The following is a 22,796-nucleotide window of genomic DNA, read 5'->3' as shown; positions in this document are numbered from 1 at the left end:
GACTCTATAACTTGATTTATAATACAGAATTAATTTTTGAAAGTGCTGTCAAAACACATAAAAGGTCAAGAACAACTTAACTCAGTTGCAGTGGCATTAATATTTTTGTCCTTGATTGAGTTGTCTCTTCTGTTTCTCCCTTCGCTGTAGTAGTATGGGAAGGAGTACTTCCCAGTGAGCTCAGGTGATAAAAGAGGTACTCTTGCAAGGCTGGAAAAGGTTCTCTTAAAGGTTGCTTCTTCCTGACATTATGGTGGCACTGAGAGGAGGGAGGAACATATGAGGGGGTGAGTTGACAAAGGTCCAGAACACAATGCAAAAATAATCCCATTTGAGACTGCTTTAACTGCTAGGGAATCCTGGGAATTGTGGCACCAGAGCTCCCTGACAGAGGAAGCTGAATGTGTCACAAAACTACAGTTCCCCAAATTCCCTAGCACTGAGCCAGTGAGGGCACTTAAATAATCTCAAACTGGATTATTTCTGCAGTGTGTTTTGGACCAAAGATTCCTTAGGGAAGAGGGACAGTAGAGTTGCTTTCTATGTCCTAGGGTCTTGTTTATGGAGAATGGGAAGATATAAAATAAATAAATAAATAAAAATCCAAACATTAAGGGAAAGGGGAAACTATTCTTTTCCCCCTCTGCTTTCCCCTCTTTGTCACCACTCATCATTTTGAGTAGATTGTGACATTATAATAGTAAAATAATCAGGAACTCACAAATGTAGTTACTAGTGGCTGTTTCACCATGTTGTTACTGTTTTTATTCCACAGTACATTGAATAACAAGCAAAGAATTCTTCATATTTGTTTGCAGTTTACAGAAAACTCAATGAAGAGGCAGGAGCAGCAAGGGACTCCTGCCACTCATTTCTTTTTGGATAACCAGCACTTCTTTTGGTCCTCTCAATATTTAAAGTGGTGGAATCTGACTTATTCTAAATTTCAGAAGTAATAAGAACCTATAGTTTATAGATTGCTTTTATTTTCCCAGAACTCTGTGAAATTGAGACACTTCCTTAGGACTGGAACATGGCTTTGGTGTGGCTTCTGGACTCTTAGGACTCATGCATCATTTAAACAGCATACCTCCAAAGTGACCCGAAGCAGCTTTATTTTGGCCTGTCTGTAAGGGGCCTTAGTTAGGAATGTAGATAGTAAAACAATACAGTGCTAAGATGATTTATGAGTATTATATACTATGGTCATTAGAATGCTGATTTCAAAACTAAAGTAACTGAAGTTAGAAAAAACTGGATGGCACCAACAAAGTTCATTCAAGTGATACCACTCTAGCTAAAACATTTCACAGAACATTGATTTGTAAAACTTTTTAATAAGTTATCCTAGATAACTGTTAAATCATATATATTTTTTGCCTGTGGTACAGTAATCATTGGCAAAATAATTACTGTTGTGTTTGTCAGCTATAAAGGTTGTGAATTGTTTCAGGTGGTGTTGAGGATTTAATCACAATAGAAATTTCTACATTTTTCCATAGGTTTGATTTTTGTCAAGCACCAGGAGAAAAACGTCCATCTGAAAATCTTGGTCAAGTATTATTTGGAGAGAGGATTGAACCATCTCCATACAAGGTATACACTTTATTTAAAATGTTATGGACAGTTAATTTGTACATGCTGATGAAAGTTTAACTAAGATGGGCTTTTGAAGAAAGCCAGAACATGGAGGGGGGGAATTGACCATGCTATTGACTAGATTTGTTGCTGTTGGCACTGCTAAAATTCTACCAAAGCGCAATTTTTCTTTGCCTTTTGTGCATGTCAAGGAAATTCAAATAGCATTGGTGGGTCCAGGTGTGCAGGGTCATTGCTGCTGGACTTCCCTCTGCTTTTTTGCCCAGTGGGAGTGAAGGCATTAGAGAGGTAGTCTGAGAGAAGCACTGACAGAAGTGCCAGACTCATAGTGCTGGACTCACTGACACCATATAGTTTTTACCACAGTGCAGTACAATATTTATTTTCTCTCTCTCTCTCTCTCTATATATATATATATATGTGTGTGTGTGTGTGTGTGTGTGTGTGTGTGTGTAGGTGTGTGTGTAGCAGGCATAACGTGGCAGCCATGGTGCTGATAGGGCCCTTCAGCCCAATCTGCGCTTCTGTTACTGTACTTGAAGGCTGGTTCCTGATGTGACTTTGCTTCAAGAAATACTGTAGGTGTCTGTATATTCTCGGTGCTTGCAGAATTTATTCCTTTCTTCACCATTAAGATTAGAAGCAAACAGTTTCTGCTCTTTGATGAAAGCTTGTGTGTGCTCTGGTTAAGAGACAAAGAGGAATAGAAGCAGCGTGTGGCACAAAGCTTGGAAACATGTTTGCCTGAGTTTATTATCCTAGGCATGCCCAATGTATGTGTGCCAGAAGGAGGCATGCAATACACCTGCTTCTAGGCTATTGAGTAGAAGCGGCCCAAGATGAAGAAAAGAAACGTTAATCCCACCCCAGAAACAGTTGCTAGTGTTGCATGAAAATGAATTATTATGGATTTAAGTTGGATTTTAGTTGAAAAGGTCAGGAAGGATTTAAAAAAAATAATAGCTGGATGAATCTGTTTCTGGATGCTTGAAATTTGTTTGCCCATTATTTAGATGTTTAAGTTGTTGCCTGCTTCCATCTCAACAATATCTGTTGGCCCTATCTTCTTGCTGCTGTCAGCACAGTCTTGGTTGGGTGGCTAATGCACCATAATCTAAACCATTATGTTGTTTCTAAATATGTCGAAGTTATAATATTCCGAGATTAAGATATCAGTATATACACGAGATGTCTATGAGAAAGTGGCTTGGCTTTGAAATTCCTTTTTTATTACAGTGAGGTGTCAGCAGCTCCATACTGAAACAGAATTATTGTGTCAAATAATATCATTTGTGTTGATATCCAAGAGCTTATTTTGCAGCTGTTCTTCACTAGAATTTATCTTAGAATCTATTTATTGTATGGAGAATCTTCACTTTCTTGAGGGGACAACCAGAGGCAAATTACTAATTGTACTTAGCAAATTAGAAATGTTTGTTCATCTTTTAGGTGCATGGTTTGTGCATTAGCTGAATAATGCTGCGTGAAAGACTGATCAGAAAGTACAAGGGTAAATCATAGTCATCAGCTTTATTATTTTGATTTACAGGTGTTGCAGTTTTAGGATTTTTTGGATTTTTTGTTTGTTTGTTTGTTTGTTTGTTAGTTATAGATTTTTCAGGTACTTTGAATGAGTTAAAGGGAAGAGTTCCTTCTTAACTAAATACTTCTTGTTCCCCCCCCCAGTTTACATTTAAAAAAGAAGAAACATGCAAGCCTGTTTGTACAAAAGAATATGATCTGAAAAAACTTGAAGATAAACAAAAGCTAGATTTTCTGAAAAAGAGCATGCTACTGAATTATCAACATCATTGGTGAGTTTATTTGTAATTATTACAGTTCTAGTGGAAGATGCATATTACTTAGAGACAGCATGCTGTAGTGGTTTGAGCATTGGACTGTGACTCTGGAGATCAGGTTTCGAATTGCTGCTTGTCTTTGGAAACCCACTGGTTGACCTTGGGCAAATGTCAGTGTTTCAGCATCAGAAAAGGACAAAGGCAGATTGAAGTTTAAAACAATACTTTGCTTTTCAGTGCAAGATTGTAAAATTTTTAACCGTTAAAGCATGATTTAGTCAATCAAAGATCCTAATTTATGTCATTGAGATGAACAGTTAAGCTACTGATCTGGTACTATCTGCATGACATTTACTGTGGTTTTTTAAAATGTGGTATTTGAATGATACCGCTGCGAGCTTTATCTGAAAATGGCTGTTCCATGAATATTTGAATGTCTCAGATTATAAAAATCACTTAATTGAGCTTTGCAGTAGCAAGATTTACACTATTAGGAATATTTTTGCTGTCGTTTCTTCAGTTCACTGATGAGCAGACAAGGTCAGGACTGGGCAGACTTGCAGGGTCTGCTTCATTTTAAACAAGAACCTCAGGATCTCAAAACCTAATGCCTTGTACAGAATACAAAGACTTAATTAAACAATTCTAACCCTAGAGATGAGTTTTGATTGAACTCACAATTCAGCCACATAAAAGATATGCTTTTGGTTTTGACATTTGTCTGCACTCCAGCAATGCAGTTAGGCCAGGCTGAAGTCAGTTGGTGCCTGTTGCTTTTAAATATTGGGAATAAATAAAAATCTTGCTGATGTAGTTACTGCATTAGCAAAAGAATATGTTTTCCCTCATTGGGGGAGCATAACTAAGTGGTAGTGCTCCAGTAAGAAGAAAATGTGGTTCATGAGAACCATGCAAAGGTTCTGTTTTAGATTACCTGGAAGTACAGTCTTTTGTGCGGTGGTGGTGGCACTTTATGAAGTATTTAATTAAAAAATGTTGTTACTCTTGATCTTTTGTAGGATTGTGGACAATATGCCTGTAACATGGTGTTATGAGGTGGAAGATAATCAATGGTTTTGCAATCCTGGCTTTCCCATTGGTTGTTTCATAAGAAAAGATGGCCATCCCAAAGATGCCTGTGTTATCAATGTAAGTTTTAAAAAGCTTTTAGCAATATCTTCATTATCACTATAGTTTAAGTGGGGTTTTTCCCCTAATTTATTTTATTTTATTTATTTATTTGCATTGAATTACTCTGTTCTCTGTGGAAATATGCCATTACCGAGTCACATCATTACTGAGGCATGGAGGAATAAAAAGAACATGACAGTTGGCAGTCAGCATGCCTAATGCTATGCTGCTTGTTTTTATGTCTTACCTACACTATTCTGAGGCTGATCAATAACAACTAAAGCCATTGCTGAAATAATTTTCTCACTTTCTGCTGTCTCTGCTATTAAGTGTTGGTCAAGACAGCATAAAATGACATACACATTTTGAGTAATAAAATAAATTCATGACAGGATGTTGTCTGATGTGCCCAGTAATCTTGAGAATCCAGATTTAAAGATAAGTTTTAGTCTGTGGAAGAGATCTTGAAATATTCTTTCTGTATTTTTTCCATCAAATTTCAAAAAGTGAAATTGCTTAATGTAATCTCTGCATAAATCAGCTGTTATGTATTCCTAATATTCCTGGTATTATATGTGGGAGTTATGTGGCTGTTGCTGAACTGCAGGTTCCAGCAGGCTTAGCTATTTTAGCTGATGGTGTATATTGAGGCCCGTGCAATAAATTAGTTAACTAGTTGCAGCATAAGCATTTATATATAGTTTAATTTGATAAAGGTAACCTAAATCACATTTTTTATTTTTGTATTGCAGGTAATCTCTGTTCTAAACCAATACCCAAAACATGGATTAAATGTTGTCACTAAGAACTTGCTAGTAATTTATTTTTGTCATGGAAGTACCTGTTTAAGAATCAGTGTTCTTTTTGCATGTTCAAATGAGGGTGTAGTGTAGGATTGCTTCTCCCATTGGACTCATTTCACTTTCCCTTAAAGCAGGCTTTTGAGCCAAATAAAATTTCACACTGCAGAGGATGAAGTTTCTTTGTACTTCTGTCAGAAGATGGGTGATTTCTAGGAAAAAATGGTAGATATCCTGCTGCGGCACATTAACTTCTTAGAATGAGGATTCCACACTTTTGTAGTCCTTTATGAAGCTCACTGCGGGATTTTTTTTTGTCAAATTATTATTATTAATAATAATAATAATATAATAATAATAATAATAATAATAATATAATAAATGAAGTATGCTGAAGAGTAAATGCTGAATTTTCCAACACAATATCAGGAGTTGTCAAGATCAATAGTTCATTTAGCTTTGGTATTATTGGTTTTTCAGGGCTTCTGGCTGAGATTTTTCTCTAACTTGCTCTTGAAAACTTTGTAACTGGACATGGATATAGAATTCACCCTGGGAACTTTCTCTTGCAGTGTTCCTTTCTTGCCAGTTTAATGTTTTCTCCAAAAGCTAAAGTAAAGGCAAATTCTACCACTCAGTAATGATCCTAGTTTTTGGAAGGCCATTCAGGTTGAACATAATGATTAATATTATTGTTTTTATCTTTGTTTATTTATTCTATTTATCTTTCTTTATATTTTGATGTAGTCAGAGTTCCGTGAACACAATACCTTCTATATCTTCAATCATGTGGACATTAGAATAGTCTACCATGTTGTAGAAAATGAAGCACCTAGTGCAAGACTAGTAGCTGCTAAACTTAAACCAAAAAGGTGAGCATTCAGTTTTATTGCTACGAAACACAAGATTTGAGTAGAATGAGAGCAGAGAAGATTCTTGTTAGCTATCTTAAAATTGGATTTGAAATGTTAATGGAATCTTTTTCATATGTAACTACAACAGACTTTATTTATTTATTTATTTATGGTATTTATACCCCGCTCTTCAGCCCTAAAGGTTCTCAGAGCGACTTACTGATAGTTACTCAGACGGTTCCCTGCCCTCAGGCTTACAATCTAAAAAGACATGACACAAAAGGAGAAGGGAATGGTGGTGGGGAAGGGGATCAAGTCCAGTGGTTCTTCTCTCCCTCTGAGGCCTAGACCATGGCAGATGGACTGGAGGGAGGACCTTCTTCTTGCTTTGGCTAGCCCTGGTGGAGTTGACCTGCCTTATCACTCCCTCCCAGGCTGGATGATGTCAGATGGCATGGAGGGAGGGCTTTTCTTCTCCAGGCTAGGCCTGATGGAGTTGGGCCTGCCTTTTACTCCCTCCCATGCTCGATGATTACAGATGGCATGGAGGGAGGGCTTTTATACTTCAGGCTAGCCCTGATTGAGTTCGGCCTGCCTTTCACTCCCGCCCAGGCCAGATGATAGCATGTCAGATATCCAGATATGCTGTGGGTGATAAAGAAGCAGGGTGTAGTTTTTTGCTCTTGAGAGAAAGTAATAATAGACTAAAGGTAAAGGTATTCCCTGTTTACAAGGTTGTCTTAAGAGTGTTAATTTTCAGAGTGCTGAAATGGTTGCCACTGAGACTTGCTCCAAGAAAAACCTGTACAGTACCCTGAAAAAATGCTCTTGGGAATTGCTACTTATATGTTAAAGTGTGTGCATTCTTGCTGTTTATGCAGCTATACACTAGCCATAATCTCTTCTGTGTGATAAAGTATCTTATGCTATTTGAAAGCTCTGTTGCTATTAAGGAGGTGTGGGTTAATCTGTAGCCAAAATCTAAACAGTTGGCATTGTGTGCTCCCTTTGAGATTGCATTATGGCAAGATTCTGCTCTTCTTTCAGGAGATCTTTTTATTTTATGAAACCAGAGGACCTAGAAAGTTATAGAAAACGGCCACTTTTATGAATGTGTCAGATGTTAATCTTCACATTGGAGGAAACTGCAGTGAAAACATCTTGTTTATATTACAGTGCCATCTGTTCATCATGGAGAACTTTTTGATTACAAGAATAGCCATGAAGGGACTTACAGCTCAAGAGTTAATGCAAAGCTCTTCACCAACTTCATGGTTTCTGTGCCTCACACAGTTGGGTCTCACAGAATACCTCACATAGGCGCGTTACAAACCGCCCAAAAGCAGGCAGTCTGCCGCCACCGTCATTAGCTGCGCTGAGCAGCCCCAGCGGCCAGACCGCGAGGCTTCCCAGTGCAGCTAAAAAGAAGCGCCGAAATGGCGCTTCTTTTTGGCACCCGGAAGTGGCACCGCGAGGCGCGCACTCGCAGTGTCACTTTCACCGCGCGACGTCCGGACGCTGTGCGTCCGAGACGTAAACATGGCGGTGCCTGTGTGGACAGGCGCTGCCATTTAGTACGTGCTCCGCGCGTACTAGGAACAGGGCCAGTTAGGAAGGTAAGACCCTTCCTAACCCTAGCATGCTCCTTCCTAACCCTAGTACGTACGGAGCGCATACTAAATGGTGGTCTGTAACGCGCCATAGAAAATCAAATTCTTTGTTGCTTTAACTTTCATTTTGTAGGTGTGACAAAACTTATTTCTTTATATATTTTAATCTAAAAGTATTCTGCAGCACAGAATGCAATCTTATAGTTTTGTTATTGAACGTATGTGACAAAGAGCAAGTGTGTATATTCCATTTAACCTGTAATCTCCATCTTTTTATTTAAAAAAACCAGTTTCAAGCATACAGATGCTGAAAAGCCAGACTGCTCAGGACCTCCTATGGATATAAGTAATGAAATGACGGATGGAAAGGTCAAAATTGCGTACACATATTCAGTTTCTTTTGAGGTTGGTATACTTAGGGATTTCCCTTTGATTTTTGAAGAACGATATGTACTACTTGGAGGATACTGTCTAAATATTTCAAAGAAGAGTATTGATCAATTAAATTTTAATAATTACTTAAGAAGCATACTTTATTTAAAGTGTTGATTGGTTAAGAAGGAAGAAAGAGGAAGAAAGTCTTCCCCTCTTTTAGCTCTGGACCATCCCTACTACTGGCTTTGGCTTTTCCCATCAGGTCATACAAGTCCTGACAGGTTATTCTCTTATGGGAATGGGAGCCATGGCCAAAAATAAAGGGTTCCCCGCCTGACATGAAAATTGTGGATTCACGTATTTTAGGCTGACAGGGAAGTTACTGTCATAAATCAATAAATGCTGCTTAGTTAGAATTCTTAAAATTCTGATAAATAATCTTTTGTCTGTGTAACCATAATAATTTTGTAATGGCAGTATACAGTGTAATCCTGTACCTATTGACTTTAAAATAGGTTCAGTGGGGCATACTTCTAAATAAGCAAGCAGAGAATTGTAGTCTGAATGACAAGAAAATTAAAACTGTTGCTACATGTGATGTCGAAGGCTTTCATGGCCGGCATCCATATATTAATTTTTTTGTGTGAGTTTTTCGGGCTATGTGGCCATGTTCTGAAAGATTTTCTTCTTGACGTTTCTCCAGCATATGTGGCTGGCATCTTCATTCTCTGGATGATGAAGGGAAGAAAATCTTCTAGAACATGGCCACATAGCCCGAAAAACTCACAAAAAACTATGTTGCTACATGCTCGGTGTGCAGGGCTAGCCAAATGAGTGCCGCTGATGTGACTCAGTTTGTGAATGAGACAGTAGTATAGAGCGTGTTTAGATGTGTAGATGTATTAGGCAGTAGTAAATATTTTGAGACAAGCTGGGTTTGTACAAAGCAGATAGGTTCTACTTGAGCCAGAATGGAACCAGTCTACTGATGCTTACCATCAGAAGAGTGGCAGAGCAACTTCTCTAAACTTAACTATGGATGATAGCTAATAGGAGGTGGGAAACATCAAGTTATGGTTGCAGTAGCTCTAGGGAATGGTTGCCCAAATGAAGAAGGGACACTATAGCATTTACATTTCTATACCACTTCATACTGAACTAAGTAGTCCCTAAGCAGTTTACAATATGTAAGCTAAATGCTCCCAACAAGCTGGGTACTCATTTTAGTGACATACAGAAAGATGCAAGGTTGAGTCAACCCTGGAGTTCTGGGGTCAAACGCACAATCTTGTAGCTGCAATACTGGCTACAGTCATCTTCGAAATCTTCACAATCTAGAGTTAAGATGGGGGACTTGAAGCATATAGTTGTAAGTGGAAACATAGGTACAGTGGTCAGGTGAGAGAGGAATGAGGACAGAAATGGAAACAAGTTTGTATGAAGAAAATGAAAAGGGAGATACAGTATTTTTCTTTTTCTTTTATAAAAGCAGGGCCCAACATCATCCAATGAAACTGTCACTGTCATGCAATTGTGGGAAAGTCAGAACAAAAAAAGGAAATACTATGTCACACAGTATTTAATTAAACTATGGAATTTGCTTCTGCAAGTTGTGATGGGCACCATATTGGACAGCTTTAAAAGTGGGTCAGACAAATTCGTGACGAATAAAGTTGTAAATAGCTGGCAGCTGTGATGGCTATGTGCTACCTTCTTAACAGAGGTAGTATTCTAATTGATCACAAATGCTGGGGAACAGAAGCAGGAGGATACTATTGGAATCATGTCTGCCTTGCAAGTTTCCTGGTCAGCCAGTTGGAACAGAATTTTTAGTTATGTGGGTCTGTGGTCTGATCTACCACGACTCTTCATATACTTATTTGTTCATTCCATTTCATTTATATCCCAACATGGAAAATAAAGAGGCTCATTGCTTAGCTTAAAACAAAGTACAGCTAAAGCACAATATTTACAATAAAGTTTAAAAATTTAAAGAAACTCTTATTAAAACAGCATGAACATAAAACAGTTTAAAAGCAGTTAAAACTATGGCCCGTTACAGACAGGCTCTTGAGGTGCCCCCATCATGTGCTAGGGGTTGGCCGGGGAACCTAACGTCCACACCGGCCTCACCTCTAGCACGTGACGGGGGGTGTAATAATGGCAGCGCCCTATACACACAGGCACCGCCATTATTACGTTCCGGGCACATAGCGTCCGCACGTCGCGCAGCGCTTATGACGTCGTGAGTGTGCCATTGGCGCCTTGCGGTGTCATAACTGCGCCGTGGGAAGAAGCACCATTTTGGGGCTTCTTTTTTGTTGCGCACGGGAGCCGTGCAGTTTGGCTGCTGCGGCTCCCTCGCGGAGCAACCAGCAGCACCGGCAGACCGCCACTTTTAGGCAGTCTGTAACGCGCCTATGAGAACAAAAGTATAGTACACAAACCCCATTAAAAGTCTCTTTTGCAACAACCAGTTAGTCTTCAAAATCCAGTCTAAATAAAAGGGAAAAACTAAAGTCAGGGTATTGTATCTACTTCTAATTGTTTAAAGCTTCTTTGCTGCAGTGGGGATGTTCATACAGTATTAAGTCTAATAATCTAACACAGTTCTTTTATTCTTTCCACAAAGTATAATCTTGCTAGTATCCCTTGACATAACGACAAATCATGTGTTTACAGTGTTGAATGTTGTGACTAAAATTCTGAGAACCAATCAGAAGATCTTTTGCCTAAATCTGTCCTCTGCCACAAACTCCATAAGTTGTTATCCTCTCCTGTTTTTAAACTGCTTCCCCCTCAAAAAAAGAAATAAGGAAAGAAAGAAAGAGAAAAAAGAATGGAAAACACACTTTGGGAAGATTATAGATAATACATTTGAATCACTTTAAACATGTTAAAGCACTTGTCATTGTGTTCCTTCAAGTTGTTTCTACCTTATGGCGATCCTAAGGCAACCGCTATCATGGGGTCTTCTTGGCAAGATTTATTCAAAGGAGGTTTACCATTGCCTTCTACTGAGGCTGAGAGCTTGCCCAAGACCACACAGTAGGTTTCATGGGCAAGCTGGGAATTGAACCTTGGTCCCCAGAGTCATAGTCCAACACCCAAACCACTACACCACCCTGGCTGTCTACAGATCTTAGCACCATTAGAAATTTCATTATAATATTTAAGTTGCTAACAGTTCTTTGCTAGTTATAGTGAAGGTATTCTTACAAGTTTTATTCTAACTAAAAATTTAAAAAGTGTCAGAAAATGAAATATTTTTTTCAATCTGAAAAGAATGATTGCTGCCATATTCAGTCTTTAATCATTTTCAGGATTAAAAATTCAAGTCAATTTGAACTTTATTGCAGTAGTAAAATGCATTATAACTAATAATTTATTTTTCAGGAAAATAAGGAAATCAGATGGGCATCTAGATGGGATTACATTTTAGAATCAATGCCTCACACACACATACAGTGGTTTAGGTAAGCTTGGAATTTTAATTTAGTATGTTGGAACTTTTTTATGGTACAAGAGATATCCATTTTGATGTTTGATCATGTTGTTTTTTTCATAGTATTATGAATTCTCTTGTGATTGTCCTCTTCCTTTCTGGAATGGTAGCTATGATCATGCTAAGAACTCTCCATAAGGACATTGCAAGATACAATCAAATGGATTCTACGGTAAGTATAGCGTTTTTTTTTTAAAGCAACTATTTCTAGTTGCTGAAGATTCCTGATTTTTTTTTTCAATCTCTAATGGGCCAGTGTATGTACAATCACATGTAGCAGTTCTTGAAAATATTTGCACTTAGAGGTGGTGTAAATATTATTTATTTTATTTTATTATAATTTTTATATCCCATATATCAGAAGATCTCAAGGGTGCTAGCATTGCAGTCAAAACAGTGCCTCCTATTCCCATCTGACAGAGCCAATCCAGTAGGATACCATGATCAGTAGGATCAAAAGCCACTGAGAGATCCAGTAAGATCATCAGAGTAGTGCTTTCACATCTTATCCCCAGATTAGATCATCAGTCAGAGTGAGCAAGTCTATTTTAGGACTGTACTCTGGCCTGAAACGGAACTGAAATCAATCCAGATGTTTTTCCAAGAATGTCTGAAGTTTCTCAGATACTACATGTTCAGTCATCTTGACGAAACAAGGGATATTGGTGATAGGGCAGTGTTTTTCACATACCTCTAGTTCCAGGAATGCTCTCTTCAGGAGAAGATGCACTACCACCACTTTCAAGGCATCAGGCACCTCCCTATGACATTTTGTGTGGACATATTGTTTCCATGGTAGGTAGTCTGCCAGCATGGCTCAAAAGTTACTCCCATCTACATTTACAGTTTAAGGTGCTATTAGGGGTCATCTAGATTTATTATTTTGATGAGGCTTTGTCTCCAAGAGGTAGATTTGCCTCTAAAGGAACCTGGTGAAAAGAGCTGATACAGCCTTTTAAAAGAATTCACAGTCTATTAGTCCTCACACTTCCTGCCTTTTTGTTAAAATACAATTAAACTATTTATAGAATTAATTTTAAAAATAGATTTAATTTTTTAAAAAAGTTGAGATAAATGATTAAAATGGCACTCTGTCAAGCCTGTCATAAATGGCACTCTGTCAAGCCTGTCATAAAAGGAAAGCATCAGGAAGACCAAAAAGGGAGCTATCCGAAAGAGTTAGTTTCACAGCTTCCACCTTTATGTATCTCTCAAGAACCTGTTTCTTCATGCTCAAACAGCAGTTTGAGCTCAGAGATATCCAAACCGCCCTGTCTCCAAGAGCATGTTTTTCTTATAAACCATCTTCACTACATAAGAATATTATGGTGCCTCAGCCTGATAATAGACCATCAAAAGCCATGGCTCTCCTTATCTTTGGAAGGATTGGATAAGATTCTATGTGAGACCAGGGCATTCATGTTAAAGAAATATGGAGTGCTGGTCTAGGGCTGATGATATACCTGCTTATAGTTCCTTGGCAAATATGTTATTCATGGCCTTTACAGTGGCCCCTCCTCCATTTCTAATTCAAGATTGCCCTCCAGAACCACCAAATCTGGTTGACTTGGTCCTTTAGTGGGAAAGGACCAAGTGTCTGTGCTGCAGGTTATCCCAGCGTGGTACAGACATTTATATGGCAGTGCCTTTATCAAAATGCCCAAGGATTCTGGTTTGTCCAGGAAGCAGTCCACAACAGGGTAGGGCTATAGATTGTTCACCTTGCTGTGATTCAGTTCTTGACTGTGGTTAAGCCAAACATATAATGATAAGGGTAGAGTTGGTAATTGCAAATTTTCACATGGACAGGAGCTTGCTTTTAACTCCCTTTACAAGGAAGCTAGTTTGTTCCTGTAAGAGCAGAGAGGCACACTCAGCTGATAGCAACTCAGCACATTAAAAAAGAGCTTATGGCAATTTTCTTAGCAACAATATCTGAGGGCCTGGGAGGCAGGGAAGTGGGGCCTTCTTGTAACAGTATTTCAGTCACTGACTCAAGGACAGAGCCAATGCAGTTTGCTTTGTGCATAAATCCTAGGTGTCTCAGGTTCTTTCACATATAGTGGTCATGTAGGGTAGAAGCCTGGATGTGCTCCTAATTCTGTGGTCACCAAATCTGCATTGTGCACTTCCTCCACTCCTCTGATTTCCAGGATACTCCAGAAGGTTTGGAAGGAGAATGCATGTGATTCTGTTGGTTTCTCACTAGCATTGTTTTCCACAATTCTCTGTGTAACAATAGAAGGAGTGTGGTTTCTCTCCCTACATTGCCAACCACCTTATTCAAGGTTCCGCCTGTGTCCCAGATCCTCAATGGATCCACCTAGCCAACATTGCTATATAAAATCAAGCTCTTGAAAAATTTCACAAATGCTTCACTTGCTTCCAGGTGGCAGGCCCCAATTAGAGATATTGAAAAATCCTGGATAGCTTTTACTGGATGGTCCATAGTTAACAAAGCAGGTTTGAATAAAGTTATTGAATTTTTATTATCTAGTTTGCAGATAGGCCTCAAATCAAACATCTTAAAAAGGCAGGCTTTGGCTCTGTCTGCTGTGTGCTCAGTATAAGAGCACTTGAAATTAATTAAAAGGAAGACAATACTACTAAGTCCTTCTCCTACTAGGTTTCCTTTGTGATATTTGCATACAGCATTCAAAATTAATTGCTCCTGTAGCACATATGTGACATCTGCAGAGCTCTTAAGATGCATATCAACAGAATAGGCTTGTCTGGGTAATCTGAGACACTTTATCTCCTTACCAATACTCTGGAAAGGAAGGTATCTGTTTTTACTACAGCTAGATGCTTGCATTAACTTAGTGTGTGACATTGCTTGACTTCCAAAACCTATCGGTGTCACAGCTCACTCCACCAGATCAGGAGCAGCCTCAGTGGCTTCTTCTACTGAAGATCAATCAGCCATGAGCAGCAAAGCAGCCATATGGATGAATCTATCTACAGTCGTTCCTCCACATTTGTGGGGGTTAGGGGAATAAGACCCCTATGAATGTGGAAAATCCGTGAATGAGGCTCCCTGTCCTCTGATGCCTGGGACAGCTGTCCCAGGCATTGGGGGAGGGGGGGGAGAAGAGCCCGTGCAAGCTCTCTCCTGACCCCTCCTATGCCTGAGACAGTTGTCCCAGGCATGGGAAGGGTCAGGAGAGACCTCACGAATATCCAAATGTATGAATGCCAGTTCACAACTATGGAGGGACGACTGTACTTTTACTAAGCATTACAGATTGGGCTAATGCTGTACTCTAGGGCTGATGCGTCCTTTGGTAATACAGTGCTTAGCAAGTAATTTCAGAGTAGCATCAAAAGCCCCCCCTCCCCCCATTTGTGCCAAATTATGGTACGTATATTGCATTGGGGATGGATCCTTTTCCACTGAGAATGGAAGGTCGCTTTTGTATGCATAGGAGGTATCCACAACCACTCTTGAATGACTGACAAAGGTACAGTTGTATTTTTCCTTGGAGGATGTGGGTAAGCATTTATTGCCTTTAAATGTGTTCAACTTCCAGCATCTGGTTGTTTGGCTACAAAAGCATTAAGAGGAGGAGCCAGAACAACCAGCATGGGTAGAATGTATATGTGGAGGTCAAGGTATAGTTATAGAGGGAGAATCCTAGAAACATAGAATTGGAAGATATGTATCTAAGTGAATGGTGCTTATAAGGATAATATGCAAAATGTCCCTACTTCCTTTTTAGGAGGATGCTCAGGAAGAATTTGGATGGAAGTTGGTTCATGGTGATATATTTAGGCCACCACGAAAAGGAATGCTGCTTTCTGTGTTTCTAGGCTCTGGAACACAGATTTTAATTATGACATTTGTTACTTTATGTAAGTACAGCATCGGGAAGATGCATGGGTAAAACATGGTGTCTTTATTGTGAACTCCAATGGGTTAAGGGATCAGAATTGCTTAATATTCTTGCCCCTTCAGTGTGTATATTTTCTCTTCCTACCAGTTTCAGATATCATTTATCATTAGAATTACATATATCAGAGAGCCAGCTTAGTGTAGTGGTTTGAGTGTTGGACTGTGACTCTGGAGACTGGTGTTTGAATCCTGGCCCGGCCATGTAAACCCACTGGGTGACCTTGGACAAGTCACACTCTCAGAGGATGGCATACGCAGCCCCCCTTTGAAGAAACCTGCCAAGAAAACCCCATGATAGATTCACCTTAGAGTCTGCATAAGTTGGAAAGAACTTGAAGGCACACAACAGCAGCAACAACAATTGCACATATTCTAGTCTTTTGGTAAGGTTAGTTATTGCCAACCAATTTGCTAAATTTCTAACCATAATGTCAAGGTAGTTGTGATGCCAAGATTTCTTAGTGATGGTGCTATTATACACAGAGTGCAAACTATAATCATACGAAAAACTGAAAAAGGACGGGGAACCTGTATATCGGTGGTTCGTACTATGCATTGAAATTATGAACTCTAAGGGAATATTAACTAGCTCAAAGTCTGGGCTGAGTTACAAGCAGCCCCAGGATTTCCCAACTTTTACTGAGGTGCTAGGACAAAGGACTACAGAGGCAAAAGTCTTCAAATGAATTGCTTTTATTAAGCGGAACACACACAAATTGCACATACACACAAACACTCACACAAGAGCTAGGGAATAAAGAGGTGAAATCAGGTCAACAGGTGATATTTCCATAGATGTAGTCTCTCCTTGGAGATGAGGTCCAGTGGTGGGGCTCGGACACTCAGAGTATGGCAGTGGCAGATCGGAACTAGCAAGATTCAGAGTGACGTGGAGTCAGCCTGAAGCCCAAACTAGCCTGGTAAACAAAGAAAATTTGGGATCTTTTATAGAGGAAAAATTAGCCTGGGCAAAGACAGGTATCCTACATCAAAGGTCTGAATCTGCATAAGAATGGCCACTCGAGATGAGTTCTGTGAGGTATAAATTGGGGATGTAAATCAGGCACTCTTCCTGTGTGACAAGTCACCTAGCCTTCCTGACAAGCATTTTGTTGTAAGTCACCTCCCCTTTTCTCAACTCCCAAACTGCCTACAATCTCTCACTATGAGGAACATGGCTGGTGTCTGTAGGATACATTCAGGGTCATGAAGGGGCAACATTTATGATACATTTTATATCAAAACGGAAGACGTCCATTACTTGTAACAGCATGTGGGTGGTTGGTACTACTCTGCAACTGCAGCTGCCTTGCAGTGTGGCTAGGAAATCAGGCAAGATTACATGTACAGAATTTGCATTGATCATATATATATATATAATTGCCAAAGTAAAAATCTGTAACTTGTAAAAAAAGACAAGGAAACAGGACTGGGCCACACTTAGCTGTTTGCCTATGACTCATATTTTCTGTCACTCAAATGAGAAGCAAGGCAATTCCATTGGCTCAGATGTGACCCTAGGTCCTTTTGACTTCTCTTACTAAACTGTTTCCTTTTTAACTGGTCCTTAGAATAGTTTTGTAACTTTTAAAAAGTGGTGCTTAATTTTCACACACACCCTTCATTTTTGTTTGTTTTTTACACCAGAAGCCCAACGGTATCTTGAAATAAAAAATATTTAAAATATTCTAAATAAAATGAATGATTTTTAAAAAATGAAAATAAATGTCACACTATTGTCCCATAACCTCTATATACAGTAGATAAAATAGATGGTATCAAGCATGGACCTCTAAACATTGTGTGTTTACTTTTTCATAGTCTTTGCCTGCCTTGGATTTTTATCACCTGCAAATCGGGGAGCATTAATGACCTGCGCTGTGGTCTTGTGGGTGCTCCTTGGAACCCCAGCAGGTTATGTTGCTGCTAGGTTTTACAAATGTAAGTATAAAAGTTTATTTAATGTGACAGCACTTAAGTTCGTTAGTCTAAATTATCATCACAGTCGTATCCCCCCCCCCCCATTTAATATTGTTTGCCCTCTGGGCAAGTTAGACAAATGTTTAAGACTCAAGAGAGACTACATACAGATTTAGATTAGTTTTATGATAGGAAACTTTAGAGTTGGCTGTTCTTTTATTCTGTAAATTCTAATGTTAGTTGCTCTCACTGGGAGCTCTTCATAGAAGAGGGGGAGGGGGAATTATATGAAAATCAGACTGTTGGTGTATTTTGAAATTGCTGTGTTTGTTTGACATTACAGCTATGCTTTTGTTTTCGTTGGTTTACCTGAACTTGAAAGGAAAATAAGTGCCACATTATGCTATAAATGAGGCCTACTTTTCCTTTCATTTGGTCCATCTGTATATATTGTATTTACTTGACTATAAATTGACCTCATGTATAAGTCAAGGGCAGGTTTTAATATAACCCATGGATAAGTCAAGGGTAAAACTTAGATGCATGTAACAAAGGATCTAAAGGATAAAGCAAAGGAAAATAGTGCCAAAGAACTTAGAAAATTCCAGCAGGCACAATTGTTTGTGTTCACACTAAAGGCTGGATAGATGAGAGAGTAGAAATGGATCAGTGCTTACCGGACAGATTACATTCTTGCCTTTCACCAGGAAATGATTCCTTTTTTAAAATAAGAGTTAAAGTACAGTACTTATATTTACCTGTGGATAAGTCGACTCTGTTTTTTGGGGTCAATTTTCAGACTAAAATTTCTAGACTTATAAATGAGTATATACAGTAGTGTTCTCTAAATGGTACACTGATATTTGAAGCTATAACTTCATTTTAAAAAGTTTGATTCTGAGCTTCACAACCAATGGATAAATGAACAGGTAAGAAATTTTGGATAGGAATTTCAAACAAGTGTGAAACTATAACATGTAGGTTTAATTTCTCAACAATGAAGTGGCAGTAATTTTCTTTGAATGAGAGATCTATGTTTTTATTTGAATTTTGGCAAAATGGAACAACAGAAAACAAAACTTGTTTCTTAGAATTTATAATTCAAATGACTACTGAATTGTCCAGATAAAAGAGATGTTGTGTTTGAATATACTTCAGTTACTTCCTTTAACTGACAATATCCATGATGGATTTATTTTTATTTAGCATTTGGAGGTGAAAAATGGAAAACAAATGTTCTGCTGACAGCCTTTCTTTGTCCTGGGTAAGCTAATTCATACAATCATTGTTAAGTTCTGTCCATGATAAGATTAGTTAAAATATGTAAATTTTCAGTAATGTTCATCCACTTTAGGTGCCAGTCTTGGAAAAAAGTTTGGGCATAAATAAAGGTTGTGAGCATAATCATCTATGACAATTTCATTTACACGTTTTAACAGTACAGAGCACAGGATTGTAATAGCTCAGTTCCAAAAATCAGTACTTGATGGAATGTGCCACATTATGTGACAATGGTTCACTGATTCCTAGATTCTTGCATAAAATCAAAATCATTGATGGTCCAAAACTCCAGTCAGTAGCACCCAGTAGACTTTCTGGATAATGATAGTGGTGATATGATAGATGATGCACAGTTTTGTACCTTTTAAGGTACATTTTGTTTACTTTGGTCATGTGAACAATTAATTAAGCAGTACCAGCATGACAGAGGTACCTTTTTAGAGAAAGTTGCTTTTCATTGATTTTTTTTTATTCTGTAGGCTGCTTCTCAGACCACACTGTAGTTGTTGTCATGTAGTGCCATATACTGTACAATCCCTACGTTAAGTCTCTCTGCTTAATCACAGCAAGCAGTCATCCCCTGAAGTGCAGTTAAGACAGACATGTATTTGGAGCTATTTAGCTGAAATGTCAGCTCCTGGTGGAGTTCAGTCCTGTTAGATTAAGGAAGAGAGACTTGCCTGACCTCTTTGCTTGATATTTTCTTCATGTCACCTAGACTTAATGTTAAGCTCAACACACAGTAAAATGATTTCAGTAACATTGAAACTAATCATATGTGAGTTATTACTTTAAATTCCTGTCTCTCTTTTAGCATTGTGTTTGCAGACTTCTTTATCATGAATCTGATTCTCTGGGGAGAAGGCTCCTCTGCAGCCATTCCTTTTGGCACTTTGGTAGCTGTTCTGGCTCTCTGGTTTTGCATATCGGTACCACTGACATTCATTGGGGCCTACTTTGGTTTTAAAAAAAATGTAAGTGATTTGTCTTCTGCTTCAAGTATGACTATAAAGTAGAAAAAGATAATCTTGTGCATTTGATATGCCTGCAAAAAGGAATGTTGATTTATAATGCTCCTTTAGAAGAAGTTAGATATTGGGTTCATGTCTGAATTTAATACTTCAGCTGTCTGTATGAAAACATGATCAGATTGTAAGATTCCTAGAGAACCATGTGAATCCTGGTCAGCTTCAGGACAAAGATAATAATTATAAGTGTATGGCAATCTGTTGATCTTGGGTTGTCTTCATTATATTTAGAATCCATGCTATTTTAAACTATTTTGAAGTGGTACTTGATTCTTTTTGTAGTGGTTAATTTATCTAACCCCCCATTTTAAATGCTGTTAAAGGCCATAGAACATCCAGTTCGAACAAACCAGATTCCTCGTCAGATTCCTGAACAGTCATTTTATACAAAGCCGCTACCTGGCATCATTATGGGAGGTATTCTGCCCTTTGGATGTATTTTCATACAACTTTTCTTCATCCTCAATAGCATATGGTAAGCCTACATGCCTCATGAATAGTTCCTTCCTTTTAACTGCTTCTGCTGTTGACTTCCTTAAAAAGAGCATGTTTTTGCCTCTTGTGCTTTTCTCAGTTTTTTTCATCTCTCTGTGCTGTTGGCCAGTCTTCTTTGATATCACGTAAAGGCAGTGTTAACTCTTACAAACATGTCAACTGTCTTGCTGTTGGTGAGATCCTTTTTGTGACATTGTCAGATGCAGATTTTTCTGATATAGAAAGCCTTAAATCATGCTTTTGGCAGGGCTCTGTATTTTTTTAAAGTCCACGGCAACTTAGAACTACTTTAAACATTGGAGTGGGCTCATACTAGATTCCTTAGGATACTTTGGATGCAGAATGAGCAATTTCTTGAATGTTTTGCTCAAATAAAACTAAAAATGTTTGCTTTTTACCCGATATAATGGATAAGTAAATCCAGTATTTCCAGAATCTTGAACTGTTTGACATTTGATAAATATATTTTTCTAGGTCTCATCAGATGTATTACATGTTTGGGTTCCTTTTCTTGGTATTCATCATTCTGGTTATCACTTGTTCAGAGGCCACTATTCTTCTTTGCTATTTCCACTTGTGTGCAGAGGTAAGTTTATAGCATATGCTGTCACAATCTCTCTTACTTCTCTTTGTGATTTAAAAATGTCCTATCAGTGGTTTGGATTGAAACAAGGAAGGAGAATTTTTGCTCACTTGCTTCTACCTGCAGTTTCTGCATTTTATCCAACTATCTGAATAGATATTTAAGAACAACCTTTGTTAGATGCAGAGGGTAGGGGGAGGTGACTAAACCTGGTTCTTTAAACCTATTGGGTCCAAGTCAATATGTTTAAATATATATATATATTTAAAAAGTATTGCCAGTTCTTGTGAATTATTAGTGAGATTGGGAGAACTTCAGGTGCTGCTTCCCAAGGGTCACAACATATGTATTCAGTTGGGAAGTGTCTGCACAGTAACACAATAATCCAAAGATGCCTCTGCCTGAATGATTATTAGAAGGATCCCCTTCTTCCTAATGCCACAGCCGATTCCTCTCAAGAGGTTTACTTAATTTTCAGTGTACCATTTCCAGGAGGCTAGAGGCATTACCATAGGGAGGAGAGGATGGCAATGCCCTCTTTGCATGTGTCTCAATCTAAATCCAACCAATTGTCTATATTAGGAATTAGTTGTTTAGGGGAATTGGCCAGTAAACATTTGTGGTGAAGTAACAATTTTTCTTTAGTTCATAAGTCTATGTAAGTATTTTGTTTAAAGAAACCTGGTATAAGATTCAGGCCAGAAATAAAAAGAGCTTCTTGACTGCTACCCTTCTATGGTCAGAAGGAAATGAAAGCTTTTAGTTTATGGTGTTCTCGTTATGCAAGGCTACATTAAATGTGAGTCACTAGAAATTCAGATTAACAGATATTGCCACCAATCAATCGTAAACTTGATTTGCTCTGAAAAATTTGGGCTTAATTGGTTATATTAATATTTTATTTATGTTCTTGTTGGATACATAACATTGCAAATAGATCTGAGCTGATTTTTGTGAAGTTTATTTTGAAATAAGAGATTGGCTGGTGTGTGAGTTTTCTCTGAAAGAAGAAACAAGATGAACAACTAACAGGGTTGAGAGCTGCAGCCCCCAAAACCTAATGACAATCCTCTGAAGCCCCTTGAATCCCTTGCCAAAATTTTATTATTTTTGTTGCTGATGTGGATTTCAGGTGATTTTTCAGCTTGAAAACTTCTTTGTGATGAAGCATTTGTCTGTTCACCCTTCCAAACCTCCCAGACATCTTTTTTGGCTGAAATTGGCAACCAGAAGTCACATTATGTCATTTCAGGTGTGGCCTATGAGGGTGAAAATTGCCCCCTCCCCAACATGCTCTGTTGCCCAGCCTTGCTCTAGAAAATATTAGAAACCTTTGCTCCCTTTACAAAGCTGTTACAAAGAGGAGTAAAGGTTTTCTCCTGAGGATCAGGTGTTGTGGGGGATCACCTACCTTCCGGTGGTTTTTGCAGCCACTTTCACGTATACCTAGCCTGACAGTCACCTTCTATAACTGAGATTAGGGAGTGGATGCCATCTCGGAATGCACTGCATGTGTAGCCATACACATCCATATCTACTCTACTGCCTTTCCTCCTGGGGAGTGTTTTTCCCATTTTGTGAGATGTATACTTTTCCCTCCAAAGCCCACCACCACTGTATCCAGGTTTTGGTTCAACATTTTTTGTAAGAGAACTTCACATAAACAGATTGTGATGATTCCATTGTATGTTGCAAGTGGACTATCCTGGCTAGAGCTGTTAGGATTTGCAGTTCAACAACATCTGGAGAAGTGCACAGTTCCTGTTTTGATCTATAGTACTTGCTCTGAAATTACATTACTTTTGAAAAAAGGCTTTGGCTTCATTCTGTGATTGTAGCTTCCAGGGGGAACTCTATATAGTGTTTCTTCTTTCTAAGTGTACACTTGCAAACTGTTTCTTCTGATGCCACATTTACCCATAGT

The 22,796-nt window shown here is 38.6% G+C and overlaps 1 protein-coding gene across 1 annotated transcript in view; it reads left to right on the top strand.

The window, feature by feature from the left end:
• TM9SF2 (transmembrane 9 superfamily member 2) overlaps nt 1-22,796 on the top strand; it is a 30,960-nt gene that overhangs the window by 2,434 nt on the left and 5,730 nt on the right. Inside the window, exons 3-15 of the mRNA XM_042459674.1 lie at nt 1,503-1,596; nt 3,286-3,413; nt 4,418-4,547; nt 6,077-6,201; nt 8,084-8,198; nt 11,565-11,644; nt 11,737-11,845; nt 15,393-15,525; nt 17,387-17,506; nt 18,692-18,749; nt 19,581-19,740; nt 20,118-20,269; nt 20,764-20,875. Coding sequence (XP_042315608.1) covers nt 1,503-1,596; nt 3,286-3,413; nt 4,418-4,547; nt 6,077-6,201; nt 8,084-8,198; nt 11,565-11,644; nt 11,737-11,845; nt 15,393-15,525; nt 17,387-17,506; nt 18,692-18,749; nt 19,581-19,740; nt 20,118-20,269; nt 20,764-20,875 — 1,516 coding nt within the window. The remainder of the gene's footprint in view (nt 1-1,502; nt 1,597-3,285; nt 3,414-4,417; nt 4,548-6,076; nt 6,202-8,083; nt 8,199-11,564; nt 11,645-11,736; nt 11,846-15,392; nt 15,526-17,386; nt 17,507-18,691; nt 18,750-19,580; nt 19,741-20,117; nt 20,270-20,763; nt 20,876-22,796) is intronic.

This window comes from Sceloporus undulatus, chromosome 3, assembly GCF_019175285.1.
Source record: "Sceloporus undulatus isolate JIND9_A2432 ecotype Alabama chromosome 3, SceUnd_v1.1, whole genome shotgun sequence".
Lineage (NCBI taxonomy): Eukaryota > Metazoa > Chordata > Lepidosauria > Squamata > Phrynosomatidae > Sceloporus > Sceloporus undulatus.
Note: the sequence above shows the minus strand (reverse complement) of the source record. Positions and strands in the feature narration are given on the sequence as shown.